This window comes from Camelus ferus, chromosome 32 (assembly GCF_009834535.1).
Source record: "Camelus ferus isolate YT-003-E chromosome 32, BCGSAC_Cfer_1.0, whole genome shotgun sequence".
In the NCBI taxonomy this organism is placed as follows: domain Eukaryota; kingdom Metazoa; phylum Chordata; class Mammalia; order Artiodactyla; family Camelidae; genus Camelus; species Camelus ferus.
In genome coordinates this window covers 23,008,130-23,021,540 of record NC_045727.1, presented here as the reverse complement: position 1 = coordinate 23,021,540, position 13,411 = coordinate 23,008,130, and the positions used below count along the sequence as shown (strand labels likewise).

At 51.2% G+C, this 13,411-nt stretch overlaps 1 protein-coding gene and 2 long non-coding RNA genes across 5 annotated transcripts in view; 2 read left to right on the top strand and 1 right to left on the bottom strand.

Annotated features, from left to right (window-relative positions):
- The first annotated feature begins 71 nt into the window (after positions 1-71).
- LOC116660958 lies at positions 72-1,745 on the top strand. The gene is made up of 2 exons (XR_004316674.1): positions 72-932; positions 1,454-1,745. It is a non-coding gene; the product is annotated as an uncharacterized LOC116660958 (long non-coding RNA).
- Positions 1,746-3,787: 2,042 nt separating this feature from the next.
- LOC116660959 lies at positions 3,788-10,332 on the bottom strand. The gene is made up of 3 exons (XR_004316675.1): positions 10,015-10,332; positions 7,772-7,884; positions 3,788-6,060 (listed from the first exon to the last, which is right to left on the bottom strand). It is a non-coding gene; the product is annotated as an uncharacterized LOC116660959 (long non-coding RNA).
- Positions 10,333-10,888: 556 nt separating this feature from the next.
- Positions 10,889-13,411, top strand: part of GLT1D1 (glycosyltransferase 1 domain containing 1) — a 99,488-nt gene continuing 96,965 nt past the window's right edge. Inside the window, exon 1 of one of the 3 annotated variants that reach the window (XM_032471681.1) lies at positions 10,889-11,121. In XM_032471681.1, the coding sequence (XP_032327572.1) occupies positions 11,054-11,121 (68 nt within the window). In that variant the 5' untranslated portion in view covers positions 10,889-11,053. Of the gene's footprint in view, positions 11,122-11,415; positions 11,578-13,411 lie in introns of those variants that run through there. The other 2 variants (XM_032471685.1, XM_032471686.1) reach the window with 2 other exon arrangements.

Sequence of the window (13,411 nt, the reverse complement as noted above, 5' to 3'; positions counted from 1 at the left end):
GGCCGCGTGGGCCCGCCCCCCGAGCGTCCCCATTGGACGGGCCGGCCGCCAAGCCGGCCAAGGACTTCCGGTTCCGCCCCGGAAGTCTGTGGGGCGGTGGGCTCGCTTCCACTCACGGCGGTGCCCCAGGGCCGGGGTGTGGCCGCAGAAAATATTTTGAAAGCGAAATCGGAGCCGGGCACTGAGCCAGGCTTCCTCCGTGCCGCGGCCTCTGCGGGCCCCCCGGCTGGAGGGCTCGGGCCGACCGCTGGTCCTGCCCCGGCCCCTGGCCTTCCTGCCGCGGACTGGGGCTCTCCGTCCGCTGACTCTGCGAGCCGAGCGCTCCTCGTGGGGGCTCCTGTGCACCGAGGATGCCTCGGGGCATCCCTGACCTCCTGTCGCCGCTGGATCCCGGCCCGCCCCGCTCCCCAGTGATGGCAGCCGCAGCCGTCTCCAAATAGCTCCCGGGAGCCAGCTCGCCCGCGCTGAGAACCGCGGCCCGAGAACGAGCCGAGCTCAGTGCCCGTTTCCGCGTCACAGGGCCGGCGTCCTGTTTGCCTTCAGCCCTCAACTCGAGTGCTGACTCCTTGTGAGCGTTCTTCACCAGCCCGTCTAAAGGGGATCCTCGCCCATCCCGCTGCTCTGTTTCAGTTTCTCCACAGTGTCCGCCACGTTTTTTTGTTTGTTTGTTCCTTTGTCCCCACCACGTCCGTGGTCCCCACAGTTATGAGCTCCATGATCTCAGGGAGCTGGTTGTGTGTTTCGGTCCTCACCACGCCCCCTCCCCGCACCTACACCGGTGCCTGCCACGTGGTGGCGTGGAAGAGTGCCCCCCCCCCCCCAGAAACGGCCCCCTGCATGGCTTCAGAAGTTGGGACCCGGGGCTTCTTCCCGATCCTTAACTGCAGCTAAAACCCGGAGGAAGCAATTACCTAGGAAGTGGGATTGCCGGGGTAAGTAGTCCTTCCTAAAAGTCTCGAAGTAGTACGTATTAACTTTTTAATTTATCTAAGTGTGTGACACCTTGGCCGGCGCCTAGCGGGGCGCTGGGCTACACCAGGCAGTAGATGAATATTTAATGAGAGAAGAACTGAATGCCAAAGTAGGGCTTGCCCCCCCCCTCCATTAGGGCTCTCATCTGCAGCTGTCAGCTCAGATGTCACTTTCCTGATCTTCCCACGTAAGAACAGGTCCCCTTTCTGTATGTCGCTAGAGCACACTGTACTTTTTAATACCTGTTACAGTTTATAGGTATTAATTTTGTGAAACTCTTTAGTAGCTGTCTTCAAAGCGAGGAGGGCTGAGATTTTGTTTGGTTTGCTCACAGCTGTATTCCTAAAATCTAGCACAGCACCTGCCAACAATAGTTATGTGTGGAATTAACTGAATAAATGAATAACTGAATATTTGTTGAATTGTAAACAGTGCCGGAGGAACATCTTACATTCACCTATTTTTTTTTTTTTTTTTGGAGACTCCTGTGATGTTCTACAGCGGATAATCCGTATCCACATTTCACCAGGGGAAAAAACAGAGCCCTTCAGGTTTCCTGCCCAGGGCCTCACATCTAGTAATCTCTGGAAATCAGACCTGAGTAAAAGGCTCATAACTGGTTCCTAGTCCAGAGCTTGCCCCGCACTCCAGCTGTCAAAACCTGCGAGTATTTGTCGTAAGGCTGACGAGATGATACACTCAGGCAAAGGGTGGAATAACATTAGCATTAACCATGGAATGAAAATAAAGCCATTGAATGCCTTGTTATCATATGATGACTTAGTGCTGAAGTTCGGCCCAAATCAGATAGACTATTTCAGATGACAGCAAACTAACCCTACTGGATGGTCTCATTTAAGAAGTATATGGGTCGGGGAAGGTATAGCTCAGTGGTAGAGCGTGTGCTTAGCATGCACAAGGTCCTGGGTTCAAGCCCCAGTACTGCCCCCCAAATAAATAAATAAATAAACAATCCTAATTACCTTAAAACTTAAAAAACAAAGAAGTATAAAGCCAGGTGAAAAGGGGGATGAGGGTGGGAGGAAGGCAGTTACACAGCTCAGGATGTCTTCCCAGGACACTTGAGCACTTGTGTTTGGTCACACCGCCATCTTTGACACCCGGAGGTGGCAAAACAAATCCAGCGGGCTGAAGTGTTTTTGTTTGGTTGTGGCGCTTAAAAGGAGCCGGGACCACATGTTGCAGGATCCCGTGTGTGTGTGTGTGTGTGTGTGTGTGTGTGTGTGTGTGTGTGTGTGTGTGAGAGAGAGAGAGAGAGAGAGAGAGAGAGAGAGAGAGAGAGAGAGAGATGTCCAGAAGAGGCATCTCTGTAGAGACAGAGTGCAGGCTGGTGGTGGCTGCCAGGTCTGGGGGGATGGGAAGACGGGAGTGACCGCTAAGGGTGTGGCACTTCTTTTTGTGGTGATGCAAATATTCTAATATTGGGGTGATTGTCGCACGTGTCTGTGATACACTAAAAACCGTTGAATGGTACACTTTAAATGGATGAACTGAGGAATAGTATGTGAATTCCTTCTCAATAAAGCCGTTACCAAAAAACAAAAAAGGTGAGCTAATAGTTAAAAATCAGGAGGTTTCACATGTAAATTTGGATGCCCTGCTGCTCTTGAAAAAACAGAGGCGAGCCCTGGTAACACTGGGACTTGTGGCTGCCGGTTACATTCCTGAGCACCTCCCTGCCCCCGCCAGAACCTCCCTGCCCTCTCTGGTATTTGTGCCTTGGGAGCCCGGAACCAGCCACCTTGCTGGAGAGACCAGGTGTTGGGGGGGAGTCTGAAAAGGCATGGAGAGGGGGTCCTGGCGCCCTAGCCTCCCAGCCAACCTGCCAGCTGGAGGGAAACACATGAGTAACCACTAGCATGACCAGCAGGAGAAACTGCCCGGCTGAGCCTCAGCCCCCACGGCATGTCCCAAGCAAATGGAATAGTTGTTATTTTAAACCACTGAGCCCTGGGGAGCTGTGTTAGGCAGCATCAGAGGGTGAAAACACAGCTGCCTCCCCCCACAGCCACGATCTGCTGATGCCAGGTGGCCGCCCCCGCCTTGAGATGGGGCGCACACTGTCTGGCGTCCACAAATCCTCCCTCCTCTCTGTGGTCTGACTTCTCTTGCAGTGGAGAAGTTACTCCCTAGACCCGCACTGCCCAATGCTGTGGCCAGCAGCCACCTGTGGCTGTTTGAACTTCAACTAGTTCAAACTTAATAGAATGAGACGTTCTGTTCCTCAGTCACAACAGCCACATTTCAAGTGCCGAGTAGCCCCAGGTGACTGGTGGCCACCATGTCGGACCGCGGAGTACACCTCACTCCGCCATTGCCCAAGGTTCTGCCAGACAGCCAACCCGGCTCTCTGTTAACGTGCGGTGGGCACGCTTGGTTCCTTAGCCTCTGCACGCACACTCTCTTTCTCCTTCCAAACAGTCCTGACCCCTCCTCCTGGAGCTCGGGAGGAACTGACGCATCTTTGGTTCTGGATCTGATTGGTCAACCGCAGTGCTCGGCTCTCACGCCTCTCACGGCACCTGGTTCAGCTCAGACCCTGCTCTTCAGGACGTGAAATTCCCCTGGGGCCCAGGAAGGAGACGAGGGATGTAGACGGGCCCAGTCCGGCTAAAGGAGAGGACTGGCTCAGCGACCGCAGGAGCAACACGCCCTTCCAGGCCCAGCGTGAGTCAGGATGACCGCAGCCCTCACTGGCCCGAGTGGCTGTTTCACAGGCACGAGATGGAGCCGCGTAGGATGGAGCCAAGTTCACGGATGGCTCAGCAGAAGATCAGGGAGATGTCACGTAGCAGAAGAGCAAATCTGACCTCATTTAAGCCACTGTGTTGGATTTTCTGTTACTTGTGGCCCCAGAGCATCTATTGGGATTCGATCAAAACGTGGGAAAATTGAAAAATAGAATAAGGGAGGACAACCTAACCCCCCACCCTGGTACAGTTCGCCCTTAGAGCTTCCTGCCGGCCCCCGGAATCGTGAGCCTGCAGCCCGTGTACTGAGCCCCTCTGATCGCATAGCTGAAGAGTCGGTGTGACGTCACCCTCCGCTTTGTTGGGTCTACGTGGGATACACCCCCGTTCCTGAAAGTGATGGCATGAGCCTCTCCCACACGCCTTAAATAATCAAATCAATGACCTAACTCATAGAGCAGGCATCCAAGGGGCTGGCGGTGGCATCTGACTGACTTCTGTGGGTAGCCTCTCCCCCTCGAGGGCCCTCTGCGAAAGGGGACCCGACTGCAAGGAGGCGTGTGGTGTGGCCTGGGGTTGCCAGTGCATCGTTTGCTCTGAAATGTGGGGCCTTGCCTTCTCTGCCACCGCCCTGTCCCCTGGGCCCTGCTCAGCGTGGAGCTAGGAGAAGACGCTCTCCGATGGAAGGTATTTAGAAACCACCCGGGACCGGGGACATTTCGGGGACTGCCAAGTGTCTCTGACTTCTTCTCCGATGTTTCTGCTTCTCGTTTCACATCTGCATCACTCCGCTCCCAGCGACCAGACAGTTGCATGTGCTTACAGTTGCAGCTTCCTCAAAACGCTGGTTTACAAAGAATCACCAGGAGTGTTCTGGCCCCTCCATACATCACTATTCAGTCAGCAAACTGCTGGGCACCGTCCCCACATGTCACGACGGTTCAGTGTCTGCAGTCGTGGCCGGTGCTTCTGCTTCTCTGGTTTCCCAGTTCCCTACAGAGGGGTTCGGGCCCAGCTCATCTTCATGCAGCAGGCCACGGTGTGTCATTAGCTTTATTAGAATCACAGGCCACGTCAGGTCTTTTGAGTACAGAGAGTTGTCAGAAATTCTGTTGGTTCCAGGAAGTCCCTGTCGGAACAGTTCTATCTGGCTGCAAATAATCTAGGTAGAAGCAGAAAACTGTAGGACTAAAGACAGAACCAACGAACGCAATGGAAGCAAGTCCTTATTTTCTTGAGCCCAGACCAAAGCTGTCCTAACCTGCCCTTGTGGGGATTCATTCAGCTCTCAGAATGACTCCTGTTTTATTTCTACAGAGGACGTGAAAGGATGTAGCCAGGAAGATGAGTTTTGATTTGACTTTTTTGAAGCACCCACTTTATTTAGCAACCTCCACTTCCTGGGTTCTTTCCCTCCCAGGTTTTAAAAACCCACAAATCATCTGTGAAAGTCAGGCATTCACCAACAGAAAGGGGGAGTTGGGTGACAGAGTAAGTGAAAGAAAGTTTGGAGAAGTGCCACAAATGTAGGGCCACACCTAAGTCCCTCTTTTTCTTCCTCTTCTTCTTTTTTTTCTTTTTTTTGAATGGAAGTACTGGGGATTGAAAGCCAGGACTTCATGCATGCTAAGCATGTGCTCTACCACTGAGCTAGACCCTCTTCCACGAAGCATTCTCTTTTAACTATCACTTTTTAAAATTATTTACAAATATCTTAATTTACATTGCAACCATAAAATAGATAATTGGTAGTTAGAAGCATATTAATTTTTTAAATTAGGCCCGGTAGGAAAGATCGATGGAGAGGAACACAAAGGACAAAATTTAAAGCACATAACATAAAATAATTCAGCACATGATAGTAAGGGCATTTCCAATCCACGGCAGGGGAAAGAATGGATTATTCAATAAATTCTGTTGGAATAAGAGACCAGGCATGTAGAGAAAATAGTCTTCACATATTGTACCAACATAAATTCCAGATGGATAAAATATTATCATGCACAAATCGAAAAGATAAAAGCATTAAGAGAAAATATGGACAAATATAAAATCTTAGGGAGGGGAATATTTTTCTAAGCCTAACGCTAAAGCCATAAATGAAAAGTGGATTGGTTTTGCTGCAAAAAGACATCAAACTTATTTGTAGAGAAAAGAATTATTGCAGTTAACAGCAAACAAACTGAAAAAAAAAAAAAAACCCACCCTGAAATAACATATGGCAAAGTTACTGTCCTTATTTTGTAGAGCTTCTTAAGAATCTTATGAGATTTATTGGATAAGCATCCAGTGGGTGAAACTGGCAGAGCTGTGGAGAATAGCTGTCCTCGGGCCTCCTCAGCGACTATGCCTCCTCTGGAAACTGCACCTGCATTTTCTGGGGAAATCAACGCTCCATGTGGTGCAGGACTGGCTGGTCCCCTAGGCGAGGTAGTCATGTGACATAAGCCTGTCCAATCAGCTAATCCCATGACTTATTCTGGAGTGACCAGGAAGAAACATTCCTCTTTCTGTGGGATTTGGAAATTTTTTTATAAAGATGAAAGCTTGGAGTTGCCAGGAGCCATCTTTGGAAACCAAGAATGAAGCAATCCAGAAGAAGAGAGAGATGAAGACAGAAACACCTTGTTTCAAAATGGCATTTTCTAGGTCTTGGTTCTGATTGTGGCTTAAAGTAGGTTTTTAAAATTTTTTTCTGGACATTTCAATCATGAACCCATAAATTCTCATTTTGGTTAAGCAAGAGTGACTTTCTGTCATTTGCAAGTGAAAAAAATTTCAACACATATAGGCAGTCCATACATATGCAGGCACACACGTGAGAGAAAAGAAAAAATACAATTGCCTTTCATAAAAAAAAAAATCAAACTTTACCAACAATTGAAAAATGCAAAAAGAGAGGCCATTTTGTCACTTGAGTGGAAAAACACCCAGTGTTGGCAATGTTTTGGGAGATGAGTGTGCTTGCAAATGACTGGTGCAAAGTTATATTGTGCAGCTTTTCTGGAGGACAGTCATTTGCATCGAAACCACATTCGCCTGCACTTCAAATGTGCAATTCCACTTGCTAAGAGTGTGTACAGAGACAGCTATAAAATAAATGCTCATTGTATTGTTGCTTAAAATAGCAGAAAGAAACAGCAAAGATGTACAACAAGAAGGCATTGATTAAATAAATTATAGTGCGTGCACAGGCTGGAATATTATGTAGTTACTCACGCGATACTGTGGCAGTAGGTTCTGAGAGGTGTTGCTGGTAATTACTGCATTAGTTTTCTGTGCCGTGTAACAGATGACCACAACTTCAGTGGCTCAGACAACACCCACCTATTATCTGGCAGCTTGGCAGGTCAGGAGGCTGGGCATGGCTGCCGGGGTTCTCAGCTCAGGGTCTCACAAGGCAGACATCAAGGTGTGGGTGGGGCTGAGATCTCCTCCAGAGCTCTTTCCAGCTCCTGTGCCTGTCAAGAGTCTAGTTCTTGGAGGTGGGAGGTGCCCATTTCCTCCTGGCTCTTCTCAGCCCCCAACACCTGCCAGCATTCTCTGCCACGAAGCCCCAGTTACCCTCAAAGCCAGCAGGAGAGAATCTCTTGACCTCAAATCCTCTCTAGTACTTTGAATCTCTCCAACATCAGGAAATGCCCAGTCCCTTTAAAGAGACAGTTACTGGGTCTGACTCACCCTGCATCATCACCATATCTTAAGGGCAACTGATTTGGGAATTTAATCACATCCCTGAATTCTGTTCACAGCATCACCTGGATAGATGTTTGACTGAACTGGGAGAAGGCGTAAAAAGGGAGGTGGGAAATCTTGGGGTCCAAGTTAGAATTTTGCCTATCACGATTGTAAAAAGAGCAATTACCAAAAGAAAAAGAAGAGTGTAGAGTGTTCCTGGTTTCTGCGACCATCACAAAGGCAAACCAAGACAGAACAAAAAGCAACAAGCACCACAAAGTACTGCGTCCATCTAGCAGAGCCGAAGAGTCGTAGTAAAGAACTGGCACTGCCCCGCGACTTTGGGACGTGTCATACCGTCTGTGTCTCAGTTTCCTCATCTGCAAAGTGGTGAGAACAACAGTACGTACCATCTAGGACGCGGGGGAGGATTGATGGAGAAGCACTGCTGAGAGCTCCGATCATTGCCAAGCACAGGGTGAGCACCCACTGCTATGATGATCATTTGTGAAGTCTGGAAAACCTTGAAACCAAAGGGTTAATTAGCAGTTATCTTAAGGTAGTGGGGTTCTCTGTGCTTTTTTTTTTTTTAATGCAGGTACTGGGGATTGAGCCCAGAACCTTATAACTGCACCAAATGCTGTCAAACTCCCTGTCTCATCACTCCTTCAGCAGCAGCGAGAATCGTTGGGGTGAGCGTCCTCGTGCTGAAAAGTTAAGAAACGAGCCTGCCAGCCATCAGCACAGCGGTGGGAACCACAGCCCCACTTTCTTGCCCGAGGCTCCAAGAGAAAATCACGCAGCCCTGGCTGACTTCCTCGTGTTCATCAGACAACACTAGGACAAACGAGTTACTTTCAGACCAACAGCTCTTTTTTTTTTTTTTCCTTTTTCTTTTCGTGTTTGGTCACTTTCAAGTGCTGTCAGTGAAAGCCAGGAAAAGGAAACCTAACCAGTGCACTTAAAAACCACAGCTCTGTGCTGTGTCTTTTTTAATGCAGATTTCTCATCTTCCCTCTCTCTCACACACACAGCATTTATAGTTCTCAGTGCCATGGGGAGGATGATGGTAGTTAAAAGGAAAACTGATGGCAACAGTGAAGGAGAGTGCCTCGCTTATTAATGTGAAGGGGAAAAAAAAGATGTCAAGTGTTGATTTTTTTTTCAATTTATTTATTTATTTATTTATTTATTTATTTATTTATTTATTTATTTATTTATTTATTTATTTATTTAATGGGGGGGTAATTAGGTTTATTTATTTATATTAATGGAGGGACTGGAGACTGAACCCAGGACCTCGTGCATGCAGAGCACCCACTCTAGTTTTAGAGGGCCTGGGGATTGAACCCAGGACCTCGTGCATGCAGAACACCCCCTGCAAGTTTCGATTCTCATCACAGAGCCATTTCTAAAGTCAATAATGCGCACGGTGCCCTCCCTTGAAAATGCTATCACTTTTCTACGGGGTAGATAATAAAGTTTCATTTTCCCTGGTGCTAGGAACTAGAGAAACAGTCTGAGCAAACACTGTGATCAAAGAAAAAACACACTTTGCTTTTTACATATATTTTAAGAGCCTTACGTTAGAAGCATCTGGAGAAATCTCTTAAGAGATGCCCACAACCTTTTCTGTTCTTCCTCCCCCACCCAGTAATAATTTCTACATTATTCAGTAACAACACATTTGTCTTTGTACCCTTTTATATTATCTACCTGGGAGAATCATAAAAGACTGCATCAAAATGAACTAGTTAATGATGATACTGTTTATAGTTTTTCTCACTTTACAAATGGGTAAACTGAAGTCATGAAAGGGTAGAGAAATGGGCCCCAAAAGATAGGTCAGAATCTCTTACCTCCCGGAACAGGTGCATTTCAGAAAAATCAAATATTAAGTGAGTTGCAGCCTAGCAAATCCTATTGCAGCATCCACCTTCATTAAAAAAATCAGGAGTGCATTCTCATGGGAATAAGATCTCACAACGGAGCAAGTTCAATGATTTTACTTAATTCAACCAACATCTATTGAGCGCCTACCCTGTGCTTGACCTTGTCCCTGGCAGGCGGAGGTTAGAGCCTAGAGTGAGTTCAGGACCCAGAGGAGGGGAGGGGCTGATGGCTCCCTGGCCGTAAAGTAGAACCGGATCGGTACAGAAGGGACAGAGCACGGAGGGAGGGGGGCGGTGCAGATCAGCCTCAGATGAATCGTTGGGGGGCCTTCATACACGCAGCCATCGGTGAAATAGGCCTCTGAGGTGGGTTGCATGATGGTCCGGAAAAAGATAATGTCCACAACATAGTCCACCCGTTCTCAGGGTGGCATAAACCGAGCTAACATTTCCCAGCTGCCTTGGATAGAAGACATGGTCGTGTGCAGAATAAGATAAAGGCAGGAGCCCTTAAAATGAAATGCACTCTTTCGCCCTTTCCTTCAGGCTGCCTGGAATGTGAATGTGATGGGTGGAGCTCCAGCAGTCACATTGCACCTAGAGGCCATCTAAGGAATAAAGGCCATACTTGATGATGCTGGAGTAGAAAGAGAGAAGTCCCCGTCCCTGGTGACAGAGTGGAGTCAACGTATAAACTTCAGCTTCTAAAAACAGAAATACAGACTGAGCTCACAAAGATGCTGAAATATGCCTACACCCACCTTGCTGAACTGGAGACCTCAGGTCCCATCTGTTAAGAAAGGAGGCCTCTTGACAGGGAGCTTTTAAATGCCTTGGTGCTTCCTTAAGCAAACCAAAAAATGTAAGCAAGCCTTAAATGCCTCCGGGTTACAGAATTGAAACCTGGGGACAACCAACCACACAGAGCCAAGTATGCCTTAAGCAATAGCCAATCAATAATTTCCCTGCTTTGCTTCCACCTTTTCAGTGTAAAAGTCTCTCTCCAGCTCCTGTGGGTGGGGCCCCCCTAGCCACTTCCGGCTTGGCGCTGCCCCATTGGAAGATTTGCTCAAATACACTAAAAATTGTAAACATGCCTCAGTTTACCTTTCAACAAACCTTTGAAGAGGGCAGCGGCTTTACTTAGGTCAGTCAGCTGTGGGAATGACGGCTTAACAGTGCCAGATCTCTCATTTTCCGAGTGATGTCAGGAACCCCTGGTGGTGGTACCCGTGGGAGTGGACCCTGGGCACCCTGGGCCCCTTGGGAGTCCACCCATGGCCTCCTCTGGTTCCTGTGGTTGGAAACTGGCAATCACCTCCGCCCCGTGCTGGCCCCTTGGTCCCCGCGGGAACACCCTGGTCCCTCTGTGTTTGTGATGGGGAACCTGCGGCCCTGTGTGTTGGGGGGACCTGTGGTCATCCCCTCATCTCCGTGGGAAGGGACCCGAAATTACCTCTGGTTCTAGTCCCCATGGGAGCAGACATGTGCCCACCCTGAGACCCCAGGGGGGCCCACCTGTGGTCTCTTCTGGTCCCCAAGGGAGGGGACCCGAGGAACCCCGGGCGCTGGACCCGTGGGAGGGGCCCCGTGCCCACCCCCGCCCCCCATCCGGGCACGCGCGCCCCGGACCCCGGCGCCGGAACCGCCGGGCGCGCGGCCTGGGGAGCGGCGGGCGGACCGACCGAGCCCGCCCGGCCGCCCGTCGCCCCGGGGCCGGGTCCGCGTCCCGCCCCCGCCCCCCCCCCCCCACCCCGGGCCCTGCCGCGGCGGGGCGGCGGATGGCCGGGAGGCGGCGGCATGCGGCTCCTGTTCCTGGCGGTGCTGCGGCGGCACACGGGCAACGCCGTCACGGCCCAGCGCGTCCGGTAGGTGCGGCGGCGGCCCGGGCCTCGGCGCGGGGACCCGGCGGGGACGCGGCGGGGCGGGCGCGAGGGGTCGGCCCGGCCTCCCCGGGCCGCGTGCGCTAAACGGACCGGCCGGCGGGCGCAGGGCCCGGAGGCGCGCGGGGCGGCGAGGGGCGCGCGCGGGCCCCACCCCAGCCGGGTGCCCCCCCCCCAACCCCGGGCCCGCGTGGCCTGGGGTCCCCGCTGGTGCCGCGGCGGGGAGGCAGCACCGCGGGCCGGCGCTGCGGAGGCTGCTCGGCGCTCTCCGCGGGGTCTCCGCGCGGCTGGCTTCACGGGTGCTTTCTGTTTATTGTGAGCGCCCTAGGCGGGGGACACAGCGACGAACCCGCAGTCGGGGCTTCAGGACGCGACATTTCAGTGGGGACGAGAGAGAGAGAATAAAAACACATGGACACACACACACACACGTATGTAGTGGTACGTATGTAGGGATGTACGTAGAGACTTGTGTACACATGGCGGTATTGTGTGCACATGGAGGCCAAGGCTGCTTGTGTGCGTTTTGCTATTTTAGGCAGGATGCTCCGGGGAGGCCTCCCGGCTGCAGTCACATTTGCGCAGAATCCTGGGTGCGTAGCCGGGTAGCCGGTCCCTTGGAGCCGGGGCGGCGCGGCGGGAGTCGGGGGTGGGGTGGGGGCACCAGGGTTTCCCGGCACACGTGCAGCAGAGGGTCCTGCTGTTCAAAGTAGCCTTGGCTCCTCGTCGCGGCCATTCCCATCCTCATCCTCCCCGTCTTACTGCCTGGTTATTTTCTTAACGCGTCTTTTTTCTGCAGTTATCTCGTTTTCTGGGTTTCCTGTTCTACTTTTTCTCTTCTCCTCGCTGGAATGTAAGCCCTCGTGGCAGGGAGGAAACTGATTAATGCCTGAAGTTTCATAGGTTTTTTCTTCTTTTCTTTTTTTTTTTTTTAAACAACCTGACTTGCGTCATGAAATTTCTCAATTTACTTCCCCTCTGTGGATCTCCTTCCTCGTCCTTGAACTGTGTGACTGGGGCTACTGCAGCCCTTTAATATCCGTTTCTACTCAGACATGCTCTCCTAAAGGTCCCCCGTGGAAGCGACCCACAGAGGCCACAGCACTCTTCTGACGTTTCCAGTCAGCTGTTTACGATGGGGATTTGCACTGTACGGGTTTATCTTCTCTAAGTCAGGTCACTCGTTTGGACCTCTGCAGCCGGGAAGCACACTGTCCACCCTTTGTGGAGCACATTCCAGCGCTGGGGAGAGACACTGGGGGAGTAACCAGAAATAAAGGAGGTGATTCAGATAGTGATGGCAGCCGTGGAATTAGAACAGGGCTGTCTGAGGAGGTGACATTCAAGCCAAGGCTTCAGTGACAGAAGGAGGTGGCCACTCAAGAGAACTGGATGGAGGGTTGGTCCCAGGGACAGGTAATAGCGAGAATGCAGGCCCTGGGGCCAGAGCAAGCTTGACAGGCTGGAGAAGCAGAAAGAAGGCCGTGCTCCCTGGATCTGGTGACGAGAGGAGGTCAGAGAGAGGTCGGGCCCAGGTGGGACCCAGAGTTCGTGCTGAGGAAACCGGAGAGAGCATCTATTATTTACCATTCTGCTCCTCGCTTGAGCTGTACACGTGCACTTGAGCCCATCTTCCAGTGGTGCGCCTACAGCCCCCCTCAGGGCCCCTCAGGGGACAGGCAGGCACGTCCGTGGACTCATGTCCGGGCAAGCAGAGGTGCAGGGCCATTTACTTACTTTATTTTTGTTTTTTTTCTACGCGTGAAACAGAATAAAACATTGTTCTTTATACTTTGGGCTCTCTTCAGAGCCAGCCTTTGTCTCCACTTCACTCAGGAAGGATTGCTGTGGGGAGAAAAAGGAGAAAGCAGAAGTTGCTGGAAGACACCTTCTGTCTTGTGAAAGCTTTGGTTCCTTGAGGAAATGATGCTGGGTGTCCACAAACAGGAGGGGAGGGGGGTTCGTCTGGTGACAGACTTTCCTGGGAGCCAGTTACCAGGAAGCAGTGAGAAGCAGTGTGTGTCCTCACACTTTCTCTGCGGGAGACCGCTGAGACCCTCGAGTGACCCTGGGCAGAGGGGGAGGAAGCCCCCCCCAAATGAATAAGACGGGGGTTCCCATCAGTCTACCAGAGGAGGGTGGTCTGAGTGGGAGAAAATTGGATTTAAAGAAAAGAAGAAATGGGTCCATTCTTGCCCACTGACGTTTGTCGTGGTCCATTCACACCCAGTGCGTCAGCGGCCATGCTGCCTGGTGGTGGGGTCACCTGTGGGGA